Below are 25,559 nucleotides of genomic sequence, written 5' to 3' on the forward strand. Positions count from 1 at the left end.
CAGGCACGGAAGCTCACGCCTGTAATCCTAGCACTTTGGGAGGCCGAGGCGGGCGGATCACCTGAGGTCTGGAGTTCAAGATCAGCCTGGTCAATGTGGTGAGACCCCCGTCTCCACTAAAACTACAAAAATTAGCTGGGCGTGGTGGCAGGCGCCTGTAATCTCATCTACTCAGGAGGCTGAGGCAGAAGAATCGCTTGAAGCTAGGAGGCGGAGGTTGCAATGAGCCGAGATCGCACCACTGCACTCCAGCCTGGGCAACAAGAGCAAAACTGTCTCAAAAAAACAACAACAAAAAAGATAGTACATGTAAAGCACCTGGCACAAAGGAAGTGCTTCATTAATTCACTCACTCACTCATTCATTCATTCAGCAAATCCTTCTTGAATCCCTGCTGCAACTCATGCGCTGTTCTAGGCAGGGAACTGAGGGCTCAGTTATGGACAAAGACAAAAATCTCTGCCCTCTAGAGCTGATATTCTAGACGGTGGGGGTGGATAGTGAATAGGCTTTAAAAATCGAGAGAATGTCCAAGGATTGCAAATTCCTTTTTTAATTTTTTTCTTTTCTTTTTTGAGATGGAGCCTTGCTCTGTTGCCCAGGCAGGAGTGTAACGGCGCGATCTCAGCTTACTACAGCCTCCACCTCCCAGGTTAAGCCATTCTCTTGCCTCAACCTCCCAAGTAGCTGAGACTACAGGCACCCGCCACCATGCTTTGCTCATTTTTTTTGTTGTATTTTTAGTAGAGACAGGATTTTGCCATGTTGGCCAGGCTGATTTTGAACTCCTGACCTCAGGTGATCTGCCTGCCTTGGCCTCCCAAAGTGGTGTTGGGATTACAGGCATGAGCCACCGCACCCAGCCTGCCTTTTTTTTTTTGAGATGGAGTCTTGCTCTGTCGCCCAGGCTGGAGTGCAGGGCGCAATCTTGGCTCACTGCAACCTCCGCCTCCCGGGTTCAAGCAATTCTCCTGTCTCAGCCTCCCGAGTAGCTGGGATTACAAGTGTGCACCATCACACCCAGCTAATTTTTGTATTTTTAGTAGAGATGGGGTTTCACCATGTTGCCCAGGCTGGTCTCAAACTCCTGACCTCAGGTGATCCACCTGCCTTGGCCCCCAGAGTGCTAAGATTACAGGTGTGAGGCATGGTGCCCGGCCGAGTTGAAAATTCTATGGAGGAAGATACATTAAGGAGAGAGGGAAAAGGTGGTCTGTTGTGGTCAGGAGGGGGTTACAGTTCTAAACGGGGTGGTCAGCGGTGACTTCATCAAGGGAGTCACGTTTGAGTTAAGTCCTTGAAGGAGGGTGAGGGATATGGGGAAGGTGCTCCGTGCAGAGGGCACAGCTGGTGCAAAGGCCCTGAGGCAGGACTGCGCCTGGCGTGTTGGTGTTGGAGGGACAGTGAGGAGGCCCGATTGGCTGGAGCAGAGTGAGCTCCCTCTACCCTGCAGGCCTGGCTTGATCCTCTCCAGGGAGCTGAGCCAGACCTTCCAGAGGGAGAGGGACCAAGAACTTGCTTTCTCTCTGCACCTGCTACTGTTCAGTTCACTTCAACCAGGTCTCTCCCCCTTGGCACTGCTGACATTCACAGCCGGATTGTTCTCCGGGGTGGGGCCGTCCTGGGCACTGCAGGGTGCTGAACAGCATCCCTGGCCTCCACCCACTCCATATCAGGAGCTCCCCCAAGTCATGACAACCACATGTGTCCCCAGACATCACCCAGTGTCCCCAGTGGGAAGCAGAATTACCCCTGTTTGAGAGCCACTGACTTAGACCCATTTTGCAGATGAAAAACTGAGTACGGGCCAGGCGCCGTGGCTCACGCCTATAATCGCAACATTTTGAGAGGCTGAGGTGGGTGGATCACCTGAAGTTGGGAGTTTGAGACCAGCCTGGCCAATATGGCGAACCCTGTCTCTACTAAAAATAGAAAAATTAGCCCGGCATGGTGACGGGCACCTGTAATCCCAGCTACTCAGGAGGCTGAGGCAGGAGATTCACTTGAACTTGGGAGGCAGAGACTGCAGTAAGCAGAGATCGTGCCACTGCACCCCAGCCTGGGCAACAGAGTGAGACTATGCCTCAAAAAAAAACAAGGCTGGGCGCGGTGGCTCACGCCTGTAATCCCAGCATTTTGGGAGGCCGAGGTGGGTGGATCACTTGAGGCCAGGAGTTAAAGACCAGTCTGGCCAATGTGGTGAAACCCCATCTCTATTAAAAATACAAAAATTAGCCGGGCATGGTGGTGTACCCCTGTAATCCCAGCTACTTAGGAGGCTGAGGCAGGAGAATCGCTTGAACCCGGGAGGTGGAGCTTGCAGTGAGCTGAGATTGTGCCACTGCACTCCAGCTTGGGTGACAGAGTGAGACTCCATCTCAAAACACAAAACAAAAAACAAACAAAAAAACCTGAGGCCCTGAGAGAGGTAGTAACTTGTCACAGGCTCCAACCACAGGCCTGTCAGAGCTGGACTCCTCATCCTGGGGCTGGGGACCCCCAAGTGCTCGGATGAGCCTGTGTGACCTCACACCCGTCTTCCCCGTTCCCCTTGACCAGGTGGCCGACATGGAGGAGCTGACCATCTGGGAACAGCACACAGCCACGCTGTCCAAGGTGAGGCCTCCCTCGCCCTGTCTGGGTGCCGGGGGGCATGGTGGCTTAGGCCCAGCTTAATATAGGGGAGATGCTTTACCCTGCGGGAAACAGCAGCTCTTCCTCCCCCTCATCCTCTCTCAGGACCCTCGCCGGGGCTTTGGCATTGCGATCTCTGGAGGCCGAGACCGGCCCGGTGGATCCGTGGTTGTGTCTGACGTGGTACCCGGAGGGCCAGCGGAGGGCAGGCTACAGTGAGTATCCAGGCAGCTGGGTTCTGTCAGGGGGAGGGCACGTCGAGAGGAGAAACCAGGCCGGGTACAGTGGCTCACGCCTGTCATCCCAGCACTTTGGGAGGCTGAGGTGGGTGGATCATCTGAGGTGAGGAGTTTGACACCAGCCTGGCCAACATGGTGAAACCCTGTCTCTACTAAAATTACAAAAATCAGCCGGGAGTGGTGGCACGCACCTGTAATCCCAGCTACTCGGGAGGCTGAGCTGGGAGAATCACTTGAACCTGGAAGGTGGAGGTTGCAGTGAGCCGAGATCACGCCACTGCACACCAGCCTGGGCAACAGAGGGAGACTGTGTCTCAAAAAAATAAAATAAAATAAGAAAGCAAGCAAGGCGGGCAGGGTGCAGAGGCTCACGCCTGTAATCCCAGCACTTCGGGAGGCCAAGGCGGGTGGATCATGAGGTCAGGAGTTCAACACCAGCCTGGCCAAGATGGTGAAACCCTGTCTCTACTAAAAATACAGAAAATTAGCTGGGTGTGGTGGCATGCACCTGTAATCCCAGCTACTCCAGAGGCTGAGGCAGAGAATTTCTTAAATCTGAATGGGCGGAGGTTGCAGTGAGCTGAGGTTGTGCCGCTGCACTCCAGCCTGGGTGACAGAGTGAGACTCCGTCAAAAAAAAAAAGAAAGCAAGGTGAAACTTTTGTAAGCCAAAGCAAGGAGACTGGAAAGTGCCTGGCACCTTCTAGCTCTGTCAACACAGGGCTCGGAGTTGGCAGTAGGACAGCGTCAGAGACTTGAGCCTCACTTCCCTAAAGTACTTCCGGGTTCTTCACGGCAGTTCCTGGGGTCATAGTGGCCCCAGGGCCCTTTTGGAACATAAAGTCCTGGAAACCATCTTTTTTTTTTTTTTTTTTTTGGCAGGAGGGAAGGAGACCCAGTGTCCTGAGTCTTTAAGGGTTTGAAGCTTCTTGGAATTGTGTTGATAAAATGGTTCTGGGCCCCAAGTGGCTGACAGGTGATATGGCTCAGCCCAGCCCAGAATTAGGGACCACCAGGTTCAGAGAGAAAGAGCTAGAGAGAAAATATGAAATACAGACAGGGATAGAGGGAAAGAAAAGCAGGAAGTGGGGATTTGTGGTGGAGGAAGCGAGGAGCAAGAAGATGCCAGGTGTGTGTAGTTGTAGCTTCCAGGCCGGGCGCGGTGGCTCAGGCCTGTAATCCCAGCACTTTGGGAGGCTGAGGCGGGTGGATCATGAGGTCAGGAGATCGAGACCATCCTGGTTAACATGGTGAAACCCCATCTCTACAAAAAAATACAAAAATTGGCTGGGCGTGGTGGCTCACGCCTGTAATTCCAGCACTTTGGGAAGCCGAGGCAGGCGGATCGCAAGGTCAACAGATCGAGACCACGGTGAAACCCCGTCTCTACTAAAAATACAAAAAAAAAACACATTAGCCGGGCGCGGTGGCGGGCGCCTGTAGTCCCAGCTACTCAGGAGGCTGAGGCGGGAGAATGGCATGATCCCGGGAGGCGGAGCTTGTACTGAGCCGAGATCGTGCCACTGCACTCCAGCCAGGGGGACAGAGCAAGACTCCGTCTCAAAAAAAAAAAAATACAAAAAATTAGCCGGGCGTGGTGGCGGGCCCCTGTAGTCCCAGCTTCGTGGGAGGCTGAGGCAGGAGAATGGCGTGAACCTGGGAACCAGAGCTTGCAGTGAGCCGAGATTGCGCCACAGCACTCCAGCCTGGGTGACAGAGCAAGACTCTGTCTCAAAAATAAAATAAAATAAAATTAAATTAAATTAAAAAAACTAAAAAGTACAAAACTTAGCCAGGCGTGGTGGCGGGCACCTGTAGTCCCAGCTACTAGGAAGGCTGAGGCAGGAGGATCATTTGAAATGAGGAGGTGGAGGTTGCAGTGAATTGAGATCGTGCTACTGCAATCCAGCCTGGACAACAGAGTGAGACCCTGTCTCAAAAAAAAAAAAAAAAAAGTTGCTTCCACTCTATGATTATAGCAGGTTCTACAATTGGCCCCATTTTACAGATGAGAAAACGGAGGCCCAGAAGGCTGAATGTCTTTGTGAACCTAGGGACGCCAATGAACTAGAACCAGGCCTTGTAGACCTGGAGGTTCCAGAGACACCCCCTCCTCAGGGAGGGCTTGTTACGAGGGTCTCCCCTGCAAAGCCTCCTCCGTAAGACCCACCCACCTCTCTCAGGACAGGTGACCACATCGTTATGGTGAACGGGGTCTCCATGGAGAATGCCACCTCCACGTTTGTCATTCAGACACTCAAGACCTGCGCCAAGATGGCCAACATTGTGAGTAGGCAGCCCCTGGCACGGCCGGCGTCTCTGACCCCAGCCTGGGTCCTGCCGCTGTAGAGGTTGTAAGCTTCAGAGAGCAACGAGTCATCTTCTCATCTTACACTTCGGACATTGAGGTCCAGAGAGAGACTAGTGTACCCCAGGGTCACCTGGGGGCTGAGCAGAGCCTCCCCCAGCCCTTCCTGTAGTTGACCCCTCCTGTCCCTTCCTCTAACAGACAGTGAAACGTCCCCGGAGAATCCAGCTGCCCACCACCACCAAGGCCAGCCCCTCCGGCCCAGGGCACCGGGACTCGGACGAGGACGATGGGCCACACCGGGTGGAGGAGGTGGACCAGGGCCAGGGCTATGATGGTGACTCATCCAGTGGCTCCGGCCGCTCCTGGGATGAGCGCTCCCGCCGGCAGAGGCCTGGTCGCCGGGGCCGGGCCAGCAGCCATGGGCGTAGGAGCCCGGGTGGTGACTCTGAGGCCAACGGGCTGGCCCTGGTGTCTGGCTTTAAGCGGCTGCCGCGGCAGGACGTGCAGATGAAGCCCGTGAAGTCGGTTCTGGTAAAGAGGAGAGACAGCGAAGGTGAGGCGGGAGGTCAGGTGCGATCGGACCTGGACCACAGGGCACCGTGGTTGGGTGGGCAACGGTTTCAAGCCCTCCTCCTGCCTCAGCCTTCCTGGTGACTGGGACTACAGGCACTCGCCACCATGCCTGGCTCATTTTTGTATTTTTAGAAGAGACAGAGTTTCACCATGTTGGCCAGGTTGGTTTCGAACTCCTGACCTCAGGTGATCCCCTGCCTTGGCCTCCCATAGTGCTGGTATTGCAGGCGTGAGCCACTGTGCCCAGCCTGGAGGCTACAACTACACCTGGCATCTTCTTGCTCCTCACTCCCCCCACCACAAATCCCCACTTTTTCCCTTTTCTGTCCCTTTCTCCCTGTCTGTATTTCATGTATTCTGTCTAGCTCTTTCTCTGTGAACCTGGTGGTCCCTAATTCTGGGCTGGGTTAAGCCATATCACCTGTCAGCCACTTGAGGCCCAGAACCATTTTATCACCATGTCCTCTCCCTGATCCCCAGAACCTCTGCTTAGGCCACCTCACTTAGCAAAAGGGACTTAGCATGTGGGATGGAGTGAAGGACCCTGAGCTCGGAGGTGATCCTGGATGATGTGGGGGGCCCAATATCACCACAGGGTCTTTATAAGAGGAGGCCTGGCTGAGTGTGGTGGCTGATGCCTGTAATCCTAACACTTTGGGAGGCCAAGGCAGGTGGATCACTTGAGGCCAGGAGTTTGAGACCAGCCTGACCAATATGGTGGAACCCTGTTCCTACTAAAAATACAAAAATTAGCCAGGCGTGGTGGCATGCACCTGTAATCTCAGCTACCTGGGAGGCTGAGGAATGAGAATTGCTTGAACCCAGGAGGTGGAGGTTGCAGTGAACCGAGATTTCGCCACTGCACTCCAACCCAGGTGATAACAGTGAGACTCATTCTTGAAAAAAATTAAAAAATAAAAAATAGGCTGGGCCTGGTGGCTCAAGCCTGTAATCCCAGCACTTTGGGAGGCCGAGATGGGTGGATCACGAGCTCAGGAGATCGAGACCATCCTGGCTAACCAGGTGAAACCCTGTCTCTACTAAAAAATACAAAAAACTAGCCGGGCGAGGTGGCGGGCGCCTGTAGTCCCACCTACTCGGGAGGCTGAGGCAGGAGAATGGCGTAAACCCGGGAGGCGGAGCTTGCAGTGAGCTGAGATCCGGCCACTGCACTCCAGCCTGGGTGACAGAGCGAGACTCCATCTCAAAAAATAAAATAAAATAAAATAAAAAATAAAAATTGAAACAATTATGATGTCAGGAGCAATATAATACCCTTAGCCTGGGCATGGCAACATCGCGAGCAGCAGGTGACCTGGTGTCCCTGCCCTCTGGAGATGTCATTGACACTTTCAGATCTCAGATCCCACAGGCGACATCGCCGTTCTCATTATGATGCCATCAAAGTGTTAGGAAGGGAGGGCCCACACCTGGACTCTGTCCTTGCAACAGGAGAATGCCCCCAGGCACCCGTTTCCAGAGTCCTGCCTCAGTTTCCCTCCTCCCCCCTTACAGAGTTCGGTGTCAAGCTGGGCAGTCAGATCTTCATCAAGCACATTACAGATTCGGGCCTGGCTGCCCGGCACCGTGGGCTGCACGAAGGAGATCTCATTCTACAGGTGAGGCCGGGCTGCTTATCCTATGGGCAGGGAGACCAAGGCAGGGTGGGGACGGGCAGTGCCACTGAGTCATACAGCAACGACAGCAGAGCTTGGCCCCAAACCATTTACCTTCAGTGTTGTTGCTTGTATCTCAAAGGTTGCAGATGGCCACGCATAAAACCACCTTTCTCGGCCGGGCGTGGTGGCTCACGCCTGTAATTGCAGCACTTTGGGAGGTCGTGGCGGGCGGATCATGAGGTCAGGAGATGGAGATCATCCTGGCTAACACGGGGGTCAGGAGATCAAGACAATCCTGGCTAACACGGTGAAACCCCGTCTCTACTAAAAAAATACAAAAAAATTAGCCGGGCACAATGGCGGGCGCCTGTAGTCTCAGCTACTTGGGAGGCTGAGCGCCACTGCACTCCAGCCTGGGAGATAGAGGGAAGACTCCATCTCAAAAAACAAAAAACAAAAAAGAAAAACACCTTTCTCTCCAGCTACTGCTAATCCATGGCCAAATGTCGGTTTCTAGTATCCCCATGGGGTCTGTTTCTAATACCCTGTAGCTTTGATGCGCATCAGAGAATCATGTGGGCAGCTGACTCCTGGACCTACCCTAGGTGGCTGGATGCTAATGACCCAGTCACCATGTTTAGGGGATCTGCCCTGCCCTAAAGGATGGTTTCTTTCTGGATTCTTCCCCCTGAAAATCTGTTTCTAGTGACTCTTAGTGTTTGATTTCCAAACTGCTTTCAGCTGGTTATTTCCAGTGTCTTTAAAAAGTTATCTGTTTCTTTTCTATTTTTTTTTGAGACAGAGTCTTGCTCTGTCGCCCAGGCTGGAGTGCAGTGGCGCAATCTCGGCCCACTGCAACCTCCGCCTCCCAGGTTCAAGTGATTCTCCTGCCTCAGCCTCCCGAGTAGCTGGGATTACAGGTGCCCACCATCACACCTGGCTAATGTTTGTATTTTTTTTTTTTTTTTTTTTTTTTTTTTGAGACGGAGTCTCGCTCTGTCACCCAGGCTGGAGTGCAGTGGCCGGATCTCAGCTCACTGCAAACTCCGCCTCCCGGGTTCAGGCCATTCTCCTGTCTCAGCCTCCCGAGTCGCTGGGACTACAGGCGCCCGCCACCTCGCCCGGCTAGTTTTTTGTATTTTTTAGTAGAGACGGGGTTTCACCGTGTTAGCCAGGATGGTCTCGATCTCCTGACCTCGTGATCCGCCCGTCTCGGCCTCCCAAAGTGCTGGGATTACAGGCGTGAGCCACCGCATCTGGCTGAGTTATCTGTTTCTAGTGACCTGAGTAACTGTGTTTCTGGTATACTGCAGCAGACACCAGAAATAGATAACTTGGTGGGGGTACTAGAAATTTACAAACCCAGAGCCAGGCCTGGTGGCTCACGCCTATAATCCCAGCACTTTGGGAGGCTGAGGCAGGAGGATCTCTTGAGCCCAGGAATTCAAGACCAGCCTGGGCAGCAGAGTGAGACCCCATCTCTACAAAAAAGAAAATTAGTGGTGCCACACACCTGTGGTCCCAGCTACTTGGAGGCTGAGGTGGGAGGATCACCTGAGCCTGGGAAGTTAAGGCTACAGTGATCTTGAGCTGTGATGATGCCACTGTACTCCAGCCTGGGCGACAGAGCGAGACCCTGTCTCAAAAATAAATAAATAAATACATAAATAAAATGCCAGGTGTGGTGGCTTATGCCTGTAATCCCAGTACTGTAGGAGGCTGAGATAGGAGGACTGCTTGAGCCCAGAAGTTTGAAACCAACCTGGGCAACATAGCAAGATGGCCATCTCTATTAAAAAAAAAAAAAAAAAAGGTGGCCGGGTGCGATGGCTCACGTCTGTAATCTCAGCACTTTGGGAGGCCGAGACGGGCGGATCACAAGGTCAGGAGATTGAGACCATCCTGGCTAACACGGTGAAACCCCGTCTCTACTAAAAATACAAAAAATTAGCCGGGCATGGGGGCGGGCGCGTGTAGTCCCAGCTACTCGGGAGGCTGAGGCAGGAGAATGGCATGAACCTGGGAGGCGGAGCTTGCAGTGAGCTGAGATCTGCCCGCTGCGCTCCAGCCTGGGCGACAGGGCAAGACTCCATCTCAAAAAAAAAAAAAAGTAAAAAAACCAAAAAACTAGAAGAAACCGAAAATCCCCAGGGTTACTGAAAATAAATCTCCCAAGGGAAAATGTTAGAAGTGGGTTTTTGGGGCTACTGGAGATGACATTAAGTTCTTTCTTTTGTTTTTTGAGATGGAGTTTTGCTCTTGTTGCCCTGGCTGGAGTGCAATGGCGCGATCTCGGCTGGCCTCCCAAAGTGCTGGGATTACAGGCATGAGCCACTGCACCCGGCTGACATTAAGTTCTTTCTAGGAATTGTGTGTTTCTAATCTACCTCCAGATGACTTTTTTTCTTTTTCTTTTTTTTTTTTTTTTTTTGATATGGAGTGTTTCTCTGTCACCCAGGCTGGAGTGCAGTGGTGGGATCTCGGCTCACTGCAACCTCTGCCTCCCGGGTTAAAGTGATTCTCCTGTCTCAGTCTCCTGAGTAGCTGGGACCACAGGCGCCCACCACCACGCCCTGCTAATTTGTGTATTTTTAGTAGAGAGGGGGTTTCACCATGTTGGCCAGGCTGGTCTCGAACCCCTGACCTCAAGTGATCCATCTGCCTCTGCCTCCCAAAGTGCTGGCATTACAGGCGTGAGCCACTGCACCCAGCCTTAAATGTCTGTTTCTAGTTATGTCCCAGAAGATTGTGTATTTCTAGTATCTTTTAAGTATCTGATACTCCTTCTCCTCCAATTAGAGTTGTTTATAATGTCACCCTCACATCTGTTCCTAGTATCCCCTGAGAAATTTCCACTTTTGGTAAGAAAGGAGAGTCAACCTGTTTCTCATTTTCTCCAGTGTCTTCCACCCCTGGATGTTCTAAGGAACATTTTCTGTTTCTAGAATTCGGTGCTCAGTTCTTGGTGTGGTCTCCACTCACAGCAGGAATCCAATTCTAACGTTTTCCTTAGGGTGTGTCTGTTTTTAGCAACCCCTGGGGGAATTGTCTGTTTCTAGTTCCCCCACCAAACTGTTTCTACTGTCTCCCATCTCTCATTAACTCACTTCCTCTCTTTCATTCCTGGTCCCTTTCAGATCAACGGGGTGTCCAGCCAGAACCTGTCACTGAGTGACACCCGGCGACTGATCGAGAAGTCGGAAGGGAAGCTAAGCCTGCTGGTGCTGAGAGATCGCGGGCAGTTCCTGGTGAACATTCCGCCTGCCGTCAGTGACAGCAACAGCTCGCCGTTGGAGGGTGAGGACGCAGAGGGTAGGCCCTGGGAGGGGGTTGAATGGACAGCAGGGAAGGCGGGAAGCCCCAGGCAGGGCCAAGGACCAACCAGTGAGCCTGGTCCCTAGAGGCTCAGAGAGTGGCAGGAACTTGCCGAAGGCCACACAGAAAGTCAGGAGTACAGGGGGACGATCTTGGCTCACTGCAAACTCCGCCTCCTGGGTTCAAGTGATTCTCATGCCTCAGCCTCCTGGGTAGCTGGGATTATAGGCGTGAGCCACCGTGCCCACCTCCAGAGCTGAATATTCTAACTGAGCTTCTGACTTTGGTCTGGGGCCCTTTGTTTAGAGGGGTCTTGATATGCCCCTCTGTAAAATGGGTCCAGTCCGGAAGGCGTGACCATGGCTGATGAGATGTCCTCTCCCCCTGCAGACATCTCGGACCTCACCTCGGAGCTATCGCAGGCGCCACCATCCCACATCCCGCCACCACCCCGGCATGCTCAGCAGAGCCCCGAGGCCAGCCAGACCGACTCTCCCGTGTAAGTATCACCCATCAGAATAGTCGGTGGGAGGGAGAGGGGAATGCGGGTGTAGCTTTCCAACTGGGGGTAACCTTGAGGATGCAGACCTGTATTTCTAGCACGTGCCTCCAAATACCTCCAGCCTCTACCCATTACCCAGCTCCAAAGCCGTGTCCACATTTGTAGGTGTTGGTTACAGCAGCACCCCACTTCTTAGTATCAAACTCTGCCTTAGGCTGGGAGTGGTGGCTCACGCCTGTAATCTCAGCACTTTGGGAAGCCGAGGAAGGTGGATCATCTGAGGACAGGAGTTCGAGACCAGCCTGGCCCAACATGGTGAAACCCCGTCTCTACTAAAATACCAAAATTAGCCCGGCGTGGTGCCAGGTGCCTGTAATGCCAGCTACTTGGGAGGCTGAGGCAGAAGAATCACTTGAACTCAGGAAATGGAGTTTGCAGTGAGCCGACATCATGTCATTACACTCTAGCCTGGGCGACCACAGCAAAACTCCGTCTCAAAAAAAATTTTTTTTTCCTCTATTTATTTGTTTTGAGACTGAGTCATGTGAGACTGGCTAATTTTCGTATTTTTGGTAGACATGGGGGCTGTGTTGCCCAGCTATGTTGCCCAGGCTGGTCTTGAACTCCTGGGCTCAAGCATTTGGCCTGTCTCAGCCTCCCAAAGTGCTGGGATTACACGTGTGAGCCACCATGCCCAGCCCAGATAAATTAAAATTCTTTTTATTTTGTTTATTTATTTGTTTTTTTGGAGACAAGGTCTTGTTCTGTCGCCCAGGCTGGAGTGCAATGGCTTGATCTTGGCTCACTGCAACCTCTGCCTCCTGGGTTCAAGCGATTCTCCTGCCTTAACCTCCTGCGTAGCTGGGATTACAGACACCCACCATCATGCCTGCCTAATTTTTATATTTTTGTAGAGACGGGGTTTAACCTCGTTGGCCAGGCTGGTCTTGAACTCCTGACCTCAGGTGATCCACCCGCCTCGACCTCCCAAAATGCTAGGATTACAGGCGTGAACCACCGCAGCCGGCCTAAAATTCTTTCTAAAATGGCCCCTTGACCTCCACCCCTGCCTCACTCCCAATGTGTTCCCCACCAGGGAGAGTCCCCGGCTTCGGCGGGAAAGTTCAGTCGATTCCAGAACCATCTCGGAACCAGGTGAGCAACAGGCAGGTGGGTGGTGACTCTGAGCACCCCTGTCCCTGATATTTCTTTTTTTTTTTTGAGACACAGTCTCCCTCTGTTGCCCAGGCTGGGGTACAGTGGCGCCATCTCAGCTCACTGCAACCTCCGCCCCTCCAGGTTTAAGCAGTTCTCTGCCTCAGCCTCCGGAGTAGCTGGGATTACAGGCGCCCGCCACCACGCCCAGCTAATTTTTTTGTATTTTTAGTAGAGACGGGGTTTCACCATCTTGGCCAGGCTGGTGTTGAACTCCTGACCTCGTGATCCACCCGCCTCGGCCTCCCAAAGTGCTGGGATTACAGGCATGAGCCACCGCGCCCGGCCAATCCCTGATATTTCTGATCCCCGACAGCAAGGCTGTGCCAGGCAGAGCCAGGGGAGGTTGGCCTGAGCCTAAGTGGTGAGACATGGTTTCCTGAGAAGGACTTGAGGTGGGTGATGGTCCTTCCAGGATGAGGACATAAAGCAAAGGTTTGGAGACTGGACCGAGCCAGTGTGCTGGGGAAAGACTGGCTTTTCCCTTTCAGAGTTGCCCAGGGAAAGCAGCTATGACATCTACAGAGTGCCCAGCAGCCAGAGCATGGAGGATCGTGGGTATGTGCGCCAGAAGAAAGCCCACCCGCTCGAAACTCCTGCATCCCAGGCTGCCTCCCTCATCAGCGCAGTCCTGCCTGCTTGTATCCCTTGTGTTGAGTGGGACAATTGGGGATTTGGGGGAAACCGAGGCCTGGAGGGGGTGGGGGTTTCCCAAGGACAATACTGAGCCCTCCCCCTGTCCACCCACTCTGGTCTGACCCCACCTCTGCCTCCCCTTGCAGGTACAGCCCCGACACGCGGGTGGTCCGCTTCCTCAAGGGCAAGAGCATCGGGCTGCGGCTGGCCGGGGGCAATGACGTGGGCATCTTCGTGTCCGGGGTGCAGGCGGGCAGCCCGGCCGACGGACAGGGCATCCAGGAGGGAGATCAGATCTTGCGGGTACTCCTGGGGCAGCCGGCCAGCCCCACCGGTCATGGGTGTGTCGTGTGCTAGGTCCTGCCCTTGTTTGCTAAAACCTGTGGGTCCTCCCCTTGGGTCCACCCTGGGGACTGTTGAGACCCCAGATGCGTATTTCAACATTTCAATGTCCCCTTGACTGTGTCACGATCTGGCTGATGTCAAGACCTTATCTTCCAGGTCATGACGTCATCGTCCACTCACAGCCTCCTTGTCTGTGCCTTGACCGTATCCGGGTTCATCTTTTTTGTTTGTTTGTTTTTGAGACGGAGTTTTGCTCTTGTTGCCCAGGCTGCAGTGCAATGGTGCGATCTCGGCTCACCACAACCTCCGCCTGCCAGGCTCAAGCGATTCTTCTGCCTCACCTCCTAAGTAGCTGGGATTACAGGTGCCCACCACCACGCCCGGCTGATTTTTATATTTTTAGTAGAGATGAGTTTTCGCCATATTGGCCAGGCTGGTCTCAAACTCCTGACCTCAGGTGATCCACCTGCCTCAGCTTCCCAAGTAGCTGAGATTACAGGCATAAGCCACTGCGCCTGGCTTTTTTTTTTTTGAGATGGAGTCTTGCTCTGACACCCAGGCTGGAGTGCAGTGGTGTGATCTCGGCTCACTACAACCTCCGCCTCCCGGGTTCAAGGGATCATCCTGCCTCAGCCTCCCAAGTAGCTGGGATTACAGGCGTGCACCACCACGCCCAGCTAATTTTTGTATTTTTAGTAGAGATGGGGTTTCACCGTGTTGGCCGGGCTGGTCTTGAACTCCTGGCCTCAAGTGATCCACCCGCCTCAGCCTCCCAAAGTGCTGGGATTACAGGTGTGGGCCACTGTGCCCATCCTGGGTTACAATCTTCTTGTTCATGTCATATGACCTTGTCCATGTGACAACCTTGTTATCAATGTCACCGTCTCCTTGTTATCAACGTCAGGACTTTGTCTGGGCCAAAACCTCATTGCCTATGTCATGACCTTGTCTGGGTCACAATCTTCTTGTTCCTGACATGGCTGTGTTGACTGTGTCATGACTGTCTCGAGTGTCCTAATCATGTGGTCAGGTCACGGATCATTCTCGTATGATCTCCATGTCCATGTACAGTCATTTTCTGTGCCACCACTCCGTGTCTGTGTTGTGACCTTGCTTGGGTCCTGCCTTCATGACAGTGTCATAACTACCTCCAGGATCCATCATCGCCCTGTCTCTGTCCTTGCCTCATCTCATCCCCAGGCTGTTTCCCCTGTCCCTTGCACAAGTTCACTCACCAAGTCGCACCCCCAGTTTGCTCTCATGACCTTGTTTGTGTCTTGACCTTGCAGTGTGAATTGTGATTCATGAGGGAGTCACAGCTCCCCACTTTCCATGTCCTCGGCCCACTGGCTGGGTGACAACTTGATGCCAAGTTGCCTGAGGGTCATGGTATTTTTTAGTGTATTTCTGCTCAGTTTGCTTGTGGGATTCTAACCTTGACATCCATGTCATGACCCTGAGAGTAGGTGTCTGTGCCCACAGGCTGTGCACGTGTATTGCTGTCCCTGTTATGACCCTGAGAGCAGGTGGCTGTGTCGGTATATTGCTGTTCCTGTCATGACTCTGAGAGCAGGTGGCTGTGTCTGTATATTGCATCCATGTCATGACCCCGAGAGCAGGTGGCTGTGTCTGTATATTGCTGTCCCTGTCGTGACCCTGAGAGCAGCTGTGTCTGTATATTGCTGTCCCTGTCATGACTCTGAGAGCAGGTGGCTGTGTCTGTATATTGCTGTCCATGTCATGACCCTGAGAGTAGGTGTCTGTGTCCACAGGCTGTGCACATATATTGCTGTCCCTGTTATGACCCTGAGAGCAGGTGGCTGTGTCTGTATATTGCCATCCCTGTCGCGACCCCGAGAGCAGGTGGCTGTGTCCATTGGCTGCATCCGTATATTGTTGTCCTTGTCATGATCCTGATGGTAGGCATCTGTGACCCACTGTGTGTCCATATATTGTTGTCCCTGTCACGACCCTGTGACTACTGTGATTATGTCTGAATTCTTTTGAGCATTTCACAGTTTCCACCAAGCTCCATGCCATGACCTCTGTTCCCATGTTTTGATACTGACAACCCACCATGACTTGGTTATCTGAGGGCCAGTGCAGTGCCTGTGCCTGTTTCTGTGTCAAAACCCTTGTATCCTTATGATGCCACCAGCTATCTGTGTCACACACCACACAGCCATAGGGTGATACCCCAGTGAGAAAGCCCTCTGGGAACTGCCGGGGCCCTTGGAAGCAGCTCTAGAAGCCGTTGGGGCTGAGTTTTGCCCAGAGGAAGGTCCAGGATCTCATGCATGGCCAGGAGGTACCGAAGCTTGGTCTATAGCTGCGCCCGCTTTCTGGCAGGTGAATGACGTGCCATTCCAGAACCTGACACGGGAGGAGGCGGTGCAGTTCCTGCTGGGGCTGCCACCAGGCGAGGAGATGGAGCTGGTAACACAGCGGAAGCAGGACAGTGAGTGCGCGTGGATGTGGGTGTGCCTGTGCGTGTCGGGGGGAGGACCTGGCTGTGTGGCCTGGTGGCGAGTGCAGGGCTGTGGTTGAATCTGCATCTCTGCACCCTCCATCCCTCTCCCCAGCCCCTGCAGGGAGAGTGTCCAAGTCTCCCAGGGTGAGTTCCCTCCAGCCAGGCCCACTCTCCGCGGGGGAGGGCTCAGATCAGGCAGCTCATGAGGCCTTCTGTTCTCCCCAGTTTTCTGGAAAATGGTGCAGTCCCGCGTGGGTGACTCCTTCTACATCCGCACGCACTTTGAGCTGGAGCCCAGCCCACCGTCCGGCCTGGGCTTCACCCGTGGGGACGTCTTCCACGTGCTGGACACGCTGTACCCGGGCCCTGAGCAGAGCCACACGCGGGGAGGCCACTGGCTGGCGGTGCGCATGGGTCGCGACCTGCGGGAGCAAGAGCAGGGCATCATTCCCAACCAGAGCAGGTGGGGACTGCGCACCCCTGCAGCGGGGCCCTTCTGCTTCAGCCTCAGTCTCCCCATTAGAAATGGGCTCGGCCGGGCACGGTGGCTCAAGCCTGTAATCCCAGCACTTTGGGAGGCCGAGACGGGCGGATCACGAGGTCAGGAGATCGAGACCAGCCTGGCTAACACGGTGAAACCCCGTCTCTACTAAAAATACAAAAAAACTAGCCGGGCGAGGTGGCGGGTGCCTGTAGTCCCAGCTATTTGGGAGGCTGAGGCAGGAGAATGGCATAAACCTGGGAGGCAGAGCTTGTAGTGAGCTGAGATCCGGCCACTGCACTCCAGCCTGGGTGACAGAGCGAGACTCTGTCTCAAAAAAAAAAAAAAAAAAGAAATGGGCTCGCTAGGCCGGGCGCGGTGGCTCACGCCTGTAATCCCAGCACTTTGGGAGGCCGAGGCGGGCGGATCACAAGGTCAGGAGATTGAGACCACGGTGAAACCCCGTCTCTACTAAAAATACAAAAAATTAGCCGGGCGCGGTTGTGGGCGCCTGTAGTCCCAGCTACTCGGGAGGCTGAGGCAGGAGAATGGCGTGAACCCGGGAGGCAGAGCTTGCAGTGAGCCGAGATCGCGCCACTGCACTCCAGCCTGGGCGACAGAGCGAGACTCCGTCTCAAAAAAAAAAAAAAAAAAAAGAAATGGGCTCGCTATCGGCCGGGCGCGGTGGCTCACGCCTGTAATCCCAGCACTCTGGGAGGCCGAGGCGGGTGGATCACGAGGTCAGGAGATTGAGACCATCCTGGCTAACACGGTGAAACCCCATCTCTACTAAAAATACAGAAAAATAAAAAGCCAGGTTGGTGACAGACGCCTGTAGTCCCAGCTACTCAGGAGGCTGAGGCAGGAGAATGGCGTGAACCCGGGAGGCGGAGCTTGCAGTGAGCCGAGATCCCGTCACTGCACTCCAGCCTGGGTGACAGAGTGAGACTCTGTCTCAAAAAAAAAAAAAATTAGCCGGGCACGGTGGCGGGCGCCTGTAATCCCAGCTACTCGGGAGGCTGAGGCAGGAGAATCGCTTGAACCCAGGAGGCAGAGGTTGTAGTGAGCTGAGATTGTGCCACTGCACTCCAGCCCCACTCCAGCATGGACAACAGAGCAAGACTTTGTCTCAAAAAAACCCAAAATAATCATCATCATCATCATCTCATTTGCAGAGTCCCATTTGCCATACAAAGTGGCCCGTCCACAGGCTCCGAGGGGTAGGACGAGGACGCCTTCGGGGCCGCGATGCTGCTGACCCCAATGCTCAGTACTGTCCCCTCTCCTCCCCAGGGCGGAGCAGCTGGCCAGCCTGGAAGCTGCCCAGAGGGCCGTGGGAATCGGGCCTGGCTCCTCCGTGGGCTCCAATGCTCGGGCCGAGTTCTGGCGGCTGCGGGGTCTTCGTCGAGGAGCCAAGAAGACCAGTCAGCGGAGCCGTGAGGACCTCTCAGCTCTGACCCGACAGGGCCACTACCCGCCCTATGAACGAGTGGTGCTTCGAGAAGGTGGGGCCCGGGGTGGGAGGGGCCCTGGGGAGGCCTCACACAGAGGTCCTGGTGCACCTGTTCCCTCACATCCAGCCTCTAAAAGGCACAGTCTTGGCCGGGCGTGGTGGCTCTCACCTATAATCCTGACACTTTGGGAGGCTGAGGTAGGAGGATCGCTGAGGCCAGGAGTCCCAGACCAGCCTAGGCAGTAAAGCAAGACTACATCTCTACATCAAATCTATTTATTTATTTACTTTTTATTTTATTTTTTATTTTTGAGACAGAATCTTTTTTTTTTTTTTTTTTTTTTGAGGCGGAGTCTCGCTCTGTCGCCCAGGCTGGAGTGCAGTGGCCGGATCTCAGCTCACTGCAAGCTCCGCCTCCCGGGTTCACGCCATTCTCCTGCCTCAGCCTCCCGTGTAGCTGGGACTACAGGCGCCGCCACCACGCCCGGCTAATTTTTTGTATTTTTAGTAGAGACGGGGTTTCACTGTGTTGAGACGGAATCTTGCTCTGTTGCCCAGGCTGGAGTGCAGTGGCGTGATCTCCACTCACTGCAAGCTCCGCCTCCCGGATTCACACCATTCTCCTGCCTCAGCCTCCTGTGTAGCTGGGACTACAGGCACCCGCCACCGCGCCTGGCTAATTTTTTTAAATGTATTTTTAGTAGAGACGGGGTTTCACTGTGTTAGCCAGGATGGTCTCGATCTCCTGACCTTGTGATCCGCCCATCTCGGCCTCCCAAAGTGCTGGGATTACAGGCTTGAGCCACTGCGCCCGGCCTATTTATTTACTTTTTAATTTTTTTTTAGACAGAGTCTCCCTCTGTCTTAGGCTAGAGTGCAATAGCGTGATCTTAGCTCACTGCAACCCCTGCCTCCCTGATGCAAGCTATTCTCCTGCCTCAGTCTCCTGAGTAACTGGGATTACAGGTGCCCATCACCACGCCCAGCTAATTTTTTTGTATTTTTGGTAGAGACAGGGTTTCACCATGTTGGTCAGGCTGGTCTTGAACTCCTGATCTCATGATCCACCCGCCTCAGCCTCCCAACGTGCTGAGATTACAGGCGTGAGCCAACATGCCCGGCCTCTACATCAAATTTAAAAAGATAGTTGGGCATGGTGGTGCGTACCTATAGTCCCAGCTACTTGGGAGGCTGAGGCACGAAGATCGCTTGAGCCCAAGAGGTCCAGGTTGCAGTGAGCTATGATCGCACCACTGCACTCCAGCCTGGGCCGCAGATTGACACTGTCTTTAAAAAAAAAAAAAAAAAAAAAGACAGGCCGGGCGCGGTGGCTCAAGCCTGTAATCCCAGCACTTTAGGAGGCCGAGACGGGCGGATCACGAGGTCGGGAGATCGAGACCATCCTGGCTAACACGGTGAAACCCCGTCTCTACTAAAAAAATACAAAAAAAACAACTAGCCGGGCGAGGTGGCGGGTGCCTGTAGTCCCAGCTACTCGGGAGACTGAGGCAGAAGAATGGCATGAACCTGGGAGGCGGAGTTTGCAGTGAGCCGAGATCGCGCCACTGCACTCCAGCCTGGGCGACAGAGTGAGACTCCATCTCAAAAAAATAAGTAAATAGGCCAGACGTAGTGGCTCATGCCTGTAATCCCAGCACTTTGGGAGGCCAAGGTGGGCGGATCATGAGGTCAGGAGTTCGAGATCAGCCTGACCAACATTGTGAAACCCCGTCTCTACTAAAAATACAAAAATTAGCTGGGCAAGGTGGCATGTATCTGTAATCCCAACTACTCAGGAGGCTGAGGCAGGAGAGTCGTGTGAACCTGGGAGGCAGAGGTTGCAGTGAGCCAAGATAGCGCCACTGCACTCCAGCCTGGGTGACAGAGCTAGACTCCGTCTCAAAAAAAAAAAAAGTAAATAAAATGAAAGAAAGGGAGAAGGAGAAGGATTAAATTGCAAAGATCCTGGGCTGCCACTTTTCTCCCCTCAAGATGCTCTGAGACTGTTTCTTCAGTGGTAAAACGGTGTATCTGGTAGGCCAGGTGTCAACATACTTTTCCTGCAAAGGATCACACAGTAACTATTTTAGGCTTTGTGGGCTAGTCTCTAGCAGAACCACTCAGCTCTGCTCAAAGGTAGCCATAGACAGGACATAAAGAAATGGCCGTCACTGTGTTTTGATAAAACTTTATTTACAAACACATGCTGTGGGCCAGATGTGGCCCTCAGGTTGTAGTCTCCTGACCAATGAGTTAGCTAGGTTCAACTGCTCAGAGAGGCCCTACAGCCAGGGAGAAAGGAAATGAAGGCTGGAGAGGGGCTTATTCCTGCCCTTGAAGGCGGAACCCAGAAATGCACACATCAATTCTGCTTGTGTTCCATTGGCCAGTATTTGGTCACATGGCCATCCTAGCTGCAAGGGATACTGGGAGATGTAGTCTTTGGCTGGGCAGCTATGGTCCTAGCTAAATAGACTGTTTACTATAAGGAAGTGGAGGGGTTTGTACAACACACTAGCTGTCTTTAACGGCAAATGGGACCCTGATTCTTTCACTGTGTCTCTGCCCCTCAGCCAGTTTCAAGCGGCCGGTGGTGATCCTGGGACCTGTGGCCGACATTGCTATGCAGAAGTTGACTGCTGAGATGCCTGACCAGTTTGAAATCGCGGGTGAGACTCCAGATCCCCTGGAAACCTCGTTGATGAATCGTTTCACGACTGGTTTTTTGTGGGGGGTGGGCGGAGAGTCAGAATAATGACAGCAAATAAGAAGCAGATGGGCCACCAGTGCCCCCTCCAATACCCAAGCCAGATAGCCTCAATCCATCTTGGCACCGTTTGTCTGGATAGAACCTCCACATCCTTCTTTTTTTTTTTTTTTTTTTTTTGAGATGGAGTCTGGCTCTGTGGCCCAGGCTGGAGTGCAGTGGCGCAATCTCGGCTCACTGCAAGCTCCGCCACCCGGGTTCATGCTATTCTCCTGCCTCAGCCTCCTGAGTAGCTGGGACTACAGGCGCCCACCACCGCGCCTGGCTAATTTTTTGTATTTTTTAGTAGAGACGGGGTTTCACCGTGTTAGCCAGGATGGTCTCGATCTCCTGACCTCATGATCCGCTCTCCTAGGCCTCCCAAAGTACTGGGATTACAGGTGTGAGCCACTGCGCCCGGCCTACATCCTTCTTAATACAGTTCACCAGGTAGCCATTGCCAGTTGAGGCAAAGTGCCACCTGTTATTTGTTTAAGAGAAATTTATTGATCTTCTGAGACAGCAGCGAACAGGACAGGCAAGGTCCCTGGAGAAGACTCCAAATTAACAAGTATAAAAACAACTGGCACAGGGGCTCACGCCTGTAATCCCAGCACTTTGGGAGGCCGAGGCGGGCGGATCACGAGGTCAAGAGATTGAGACCATCCTGGCTAACATGGTGAAACCCCGTCTCTCCTAAAAATACAAAAATTAGCTAGGTGTGGCGGCAGGCGCCCATAGTCCCAGCTACTTGGGAGGCTGGGGCAGGAGAATTGCTTGAACCCGTGAGGCAGAGGTTGCAGTGAGCTGAGATCACGCCACTGCACTCCAGCCTGGCGACGGAGTAAGACTTCATCTCAAAAAAAAAGAAAAGAAAAGAAAAGAAAAACAAGATAGACTAACTAGGAGGCTGGGCGCAGTGGTCAGGAATTCAAGACTAGTCTGGCCAACATGGTGAAATCCCATCTCTATTAAAAACACAAAAAATTAGCTGGATGTGGTGGCACATGCCTGTAATCTCAGCTATTCAGGAAGCTGAGGCAGGAGAATCGCTTGAACCCGAGAGGCGGAGGGTGCAGTGAGCGGAGATCACACCACTGCACTCCAGCCTGGGTGACAGAGGGAGACTCTGTCTCAAAACAAAACACAAAAAATAGTTAAGATTGCAAATTTTGGCTGGGTGTGGTGGCTCACATTTAACTCAGCACTTTGGGAGACCAAGGTGTGAGGATGACTTGAGCCTAGGAGTTTGAGACCAGCCTGGGCAACATAGCAAAATCACATTTCTATAAAAGAAAAAAGAATTTTTTAATTAAAAAAGATGCAAATTTTACGTTTTGTTTTTTTTTTTTTTTTGAGTCGGAGTCTTGCTCTGTTGCCCAGGCTGGAGTGCAGTGGCAGTATCTTGGCTTACTGCAACCTCCGCTCCTAGGTTCAAGTGATCCCCCTGCCTCAGCCCCCCAGTAGCTGGAATTATAGGCACGTGCCACCATGCCTGGCTAATTTTTGTATTTTTAGTAGAGATGGGGTTTTGCTGTTTGGCCAGGCTGGTCTTGAACTTTTGACCTCAGGTGATCCACCCGCCTTGGCCTCCCAAAGTGGTGGGATTACAGGCTTGAGCCACTGCACCCTGACGATTTTACGTCTTTAACCAAAACAAAAAGAGGGGATGAGGTCATGTCTCCCTCCTTGAACCCCTCCATGCCAGGCTGTGTCTCCTTCCTGAAACTTTGCACAATCCAGGAGGGCTTCCTGGAGGAAGCAGTGCTCCTCTCAGATCCTAGAAGACAGATATCGGCAAGAGTGGAGCTTCCTGTGGGGTTGTAGCCTGAGCAGAACCCTGGAGTTGGGACTGAGTTTGGGAGAGCCAGGGGTTGCAGCTCAGGCTCAGTGTCTGGCCTCTGACTGTGCGACCCTGAGCAAGTAGCCGTTTGTCTCTGAGCCTCAGTTTCCCCACCTGCCACATGGGCCAGTACCAGCCACCCACTCCTCAGGAGGACGTGAGAGCTTGAGGTCAGGAGGGGATGTGAGTGCAGTGCCTGGCACTTGGCCAACAGGAGTTGCTGCTGCTGTTAGGATTTCTCTCCAGGGCAATGGGGAGCCTGGTGGCTTCTTGAGCAGGGGAGGGGCAGGTAGGTGTGAATTTGAGGGGCCGGGGGCTGCCCTCCTGAAGCTGGTGGTCCTGTTTCCCCTCCTCAGAGACTGTGTCCAGGACGGACAGCCCCTCCAAGATCATCAAACTGGAGACTGTGCGGCTGATTGCAGAAAAAGTAAGCCGGGTCCTGCTACGGGTCCCATTTCATGGATGGGGGAAACGGAGGCCTGGGCGTCTAACTGAATGTTCTGACCTGTTCTCAGCCCACACCCCACAAGTGCAGTCTCCCATGGAGCCCCTTTCGGAGGCTTTGTGAGGCAGGAGGCCCGAGAGAGACAAGGGCTTCCCGGAGTCAAACAGCACTCAGCCCTGGGCACAGGCAGAGAAAGTTGGGGCTTTGATGCCCAAGATGCTGTGGCCTGGGCTATTACCACCACCATCCCCACCATGCTAGCCTGTGGATGTGAGAGGCTGGGGTCCACTCTGACCTCAGACTCTTCATCTTTCCATCTTTCTCTCTGTCTGCCAAGATGCTGTGCCCTAGGCTATTACCACCACCATCCCCACCATGCTAGCCTGTGGATGTGAGAGGCTGGGGTCCACTCTGACCTCAGACTCTTCATCTTTCCATCTTTCTCTCTGTCTGCCAAGATGCTGTGCCCTAGGCTATTACCACCACCATCCCCACCATGCTAGCCTGTGGATGTGAGAGACTGGGGTCCACTCTGACCTCAGACTCTTCATCTTTCCATCTTTCTCTCTGTCTGCCAAGATGCTGTGCCCTGAGCTATTACTACCCTCATCCCTAGCATGCTAGCCTGTGGATGTGAGAGACTGGGGTCCACTCTGACCTCAGACTCTTCATCTTTCCATCTTTCTCTGTTTACCCTGCTGCAATCCCCCTCTCCCCAACCTCCGCGGGCCTGGCCCAGGACAAGCACGCGCTCCTGGATGTGACCCCCTCCGCCATCGAGCGCCTCAACTATGTGCAGTACTACCCCATCGTGGTCTTCTTCATGCCCGAGAGCCGGCCGGCCCTCAAGGCGCTGCGCCAGTGGCTGGCGCCTGCCTCCCGCCGCAGCACCCGCCGCCTCTACGCACAAGCCCAGAAGCTGCGGAAACACAGCAGCCACCTCTTCACAGGTGTGGGGCTGCGCGTCCCAGGGTAGGCGGGGGGGCCCCAGCCTGCGTCTCCCGCGCATACTAATGTCTCCTCCCTGCAGCCACCATCCCTCTGAATGGCACGAGTGACACCTGGTACCAGCAGCTCAAGGCCATCATTCGAGAGCAGCAGACGCGGCCCATCTGGACAGCGGAAGATCAGGTACTGCCGTGGTGAGGGTGGGTCGGGGACAGGGGGGCCCCACAGACCCCGTGCAGGCCCAGCTGGGGTTTGGGGCCTCTGTCGGGAGTTAGGTTTTGCTCAGGGGTCAGGATTCTGGCCAGAGTCAAGATGGGACCTGAGACAAGGGTGTTGGACTGGAACTTGGATGAGATGAGGTTGGAGGAGCTGTTTTTTGTTGTTGTTTGATTTGAGATGGAGTCTCATTATGTCACCCAGGCTGGAGTGCAGTGGTGTGGTCTCAGCTTGCTGCAACCTCTGCCTCCTGGGTTCAAGTGATTCTTCTGCCTCAGCCTCCCGAGTAGCTGGGACTACAGACGAGCGCCACCACGCCCAGCTAATTTTTGTATTTTTAGCAGAGACAAGGTTTCACCATGTTGGCCAGGCTGGTCTCGAACTCCTGACCTCAGGTGATCCACCCGCCTCAGCCTCTCAAAGTGCTGGGATGACAGGCCTGAATCACTGCGCCCGGCCTGGAGGAGCTGTTTTGAGAGATGAGTCTTCTCTTGGTGCTGGAGTCAAGGTTTAGGGCTCAGCTTGGATTTGGGGGCTGAGCCTCTCAGGTGAAGGGTCAATGAATACAATTAATCCTGGAGTCAACAGTGAAGCCTCCACTGAGGCTACAGGCTCCAGGATCGTCTCGATTTGGGACTGGAGTTTGAAGGTGGGGGCTGTCGTGGGTGGCGGCTGGGGTCCTGGCCGGGGCCAGCCGCAGCATCCACACCCACCCCACAGCTGGAAGGTTCCTTGGAGGACAACCTAGACCTCCCCCACCGCGGCCTGGCCGACAGCTCCGCTGACCTCAGCTGTGACAGCCGTGTTAACAGCGACTACGAGACAGACGGCGAGGGCGGCGCGTACACAGACGGCGAGGGCTACACGGACGGCGAGGGGGGGCCCTACACAGATATGGATGATGAGCCCCCGGCTCCAGCCCTGGCCCGGTCCTCGGAGCCTGTGCAGGCAGATGAGCCTCAGAGCCCAAGGGATCGTGGGAGAATCTTGGCTCATCAGGGGGCCCAGGTGCGTGGGGCATGGGGGGCAGTCCTGGGAAAGGTCTCTGGCAGGGACGCTGGCACAGAGCAGACACACACTGGGGAGCCTGTTTTCTACCAGGACGCCAACAAACGGCTTCCCTGGTCAGATCGGTTTCCGGGACTCAGACCTGGGGTAGCTAAGAGCCACGTGGCACTGAGCAACTTGCAGCCATTTTTTTTTTCTTTTTTTTTGAGACGGAGTTTCGCTTTTGTTGCCCAGGCTGGAGTGCGATGGCGCCAACTCAGCTCACCGCAACCTCCGCCTCCCGGGTTCAAGCGATTCTCATGCCTCGGCCTCCTGAGTAGCTGGGATTACAGGCACGCACCACCATGCCTGGCTAATTTTGTATTTTTAGTAGAGACAGGGTTTCTCCTTGTTGGTCAGGTTGGTCTGAAACTCCCAACCTCAGGTGATCTGCCCGCCTCAGCCCCCCAAAGTGCTGGAATTACAGGCGTGAACCACTGCACCCGGCCTAATTTTTTTTTTTTTTTTGAGTTAGAGTTTCGCTCTGTCGCCCAGGCTGGAGTGCAGTGGCATGATCTCGGC

General features: G+C 53.9%; 1 protein-coding gene across 3 annotated transcripts in view; it reads left to right on the forward strand.

The window, feature by feature from the left end:
• Nucleotides 1-25,559, forward strand: part of LOC105487203 (tight junction protein 3) — a 49,477-nt gene that overhangs the window by 21,743 nt on the left and 2,175 nt on the right. For 2 of the 3 annotated variants that reach the window (XM_071087153.1, XM_071087152.1), the window contains exons 2-20: nucleotides 2,560-2,616; nucleotides 2,740-2,849; nucleotides 5,056-5,158; nucleotides 5,382-5,736; nucleotides 7,272-7,375; nucleotides 10,513-10,672; nucleotides 11,081-11,189; nucleotides 12,289-12,347; nucleotides 12,899-12,965; nucleotides 13,190-13,346; nucleotides 15,161-15,307; nucleotides 15,738-15,846; nucleotides 16,084-16,321; nucleotides 17,633-17,844; nucleotides 20,366-20,461; nucleotides 22,738-22,808; nucleotides 23,566-23,776; nucleotides 23,857-23,957; nucleotides 24,711-24,998. In XM_071087153.1, the coding sequence (XP_070943254.1) occupies nucleotides 2,569-2,616; nucleotides 2,740-2,849; nucleotides 5,056-5,158; nucleotides 5,382-5,736; nucleotides 7,272-7,375; nucleotides 10,513-10,672; nucleotides 11,081-11,189; nucleotides 12,289-12,347; nucleotides 12,899-12,965; nucleotides 13,190-13,346; nucleotides 15,161-15,307; nucleotides 15,738-15,846; nucleotides 16,084-16,321; nucleotides 17,633-17,844; nucleotides 20,366-20,461; nucleotides 22,738-22,808; nucleotides 23,566-23,776; nucleotides 23,857-23,957; nucleotides 24,711-24,998 (2,745 nt within the window). In that variant the 5' untranslated portion in view covers nucleotides 2,560-2,568. The remainder of the gene's footprint in view (nucleotides 1-2,559; nucleotides 2,617-2,739; nucleotides 2,850-5,055; nucleotides 5,159-5,381; nucleotides 5,737-7,271; nucleotides 7,376-10,512; nucleotides 10,673-11,080; nucleotides 11,190-12,288; nucleotides 12,348-12,898; nucleotides 12,966-13,189; nucleotides 13,347-15,160; nucleotides 15,308-15,737; nucleotides 15,847-16,083; nucleotides 16,322-17,632; nucleotides 17,845-20,365; nucleotides 20,462-22,737; nucleotides 22,809-23,565; nucleotides 23,777-23,856; nucleotides 23,958-24,710; nucleotides 24,999-25,559) is intronic. The other variant, XM_071087154.1, reaches the window with a different exon arrangement.

The sequence above is a fragment of the Macaca nemestrina genome, chromosome 20, assembly GCF_043159975.1.
Source record: "Macaca nemestrina isolate mMacNem1 chromosome 20, mMacNem.hap1, whole genome shotgun sequence".
In the NCBI taxonomy this organism is placed as follows: Eukaryota; Metazoa; Chordata; class Mammalia; order Primates; family Cercopithecidae; genus Macaca; species Macaca nemestrina.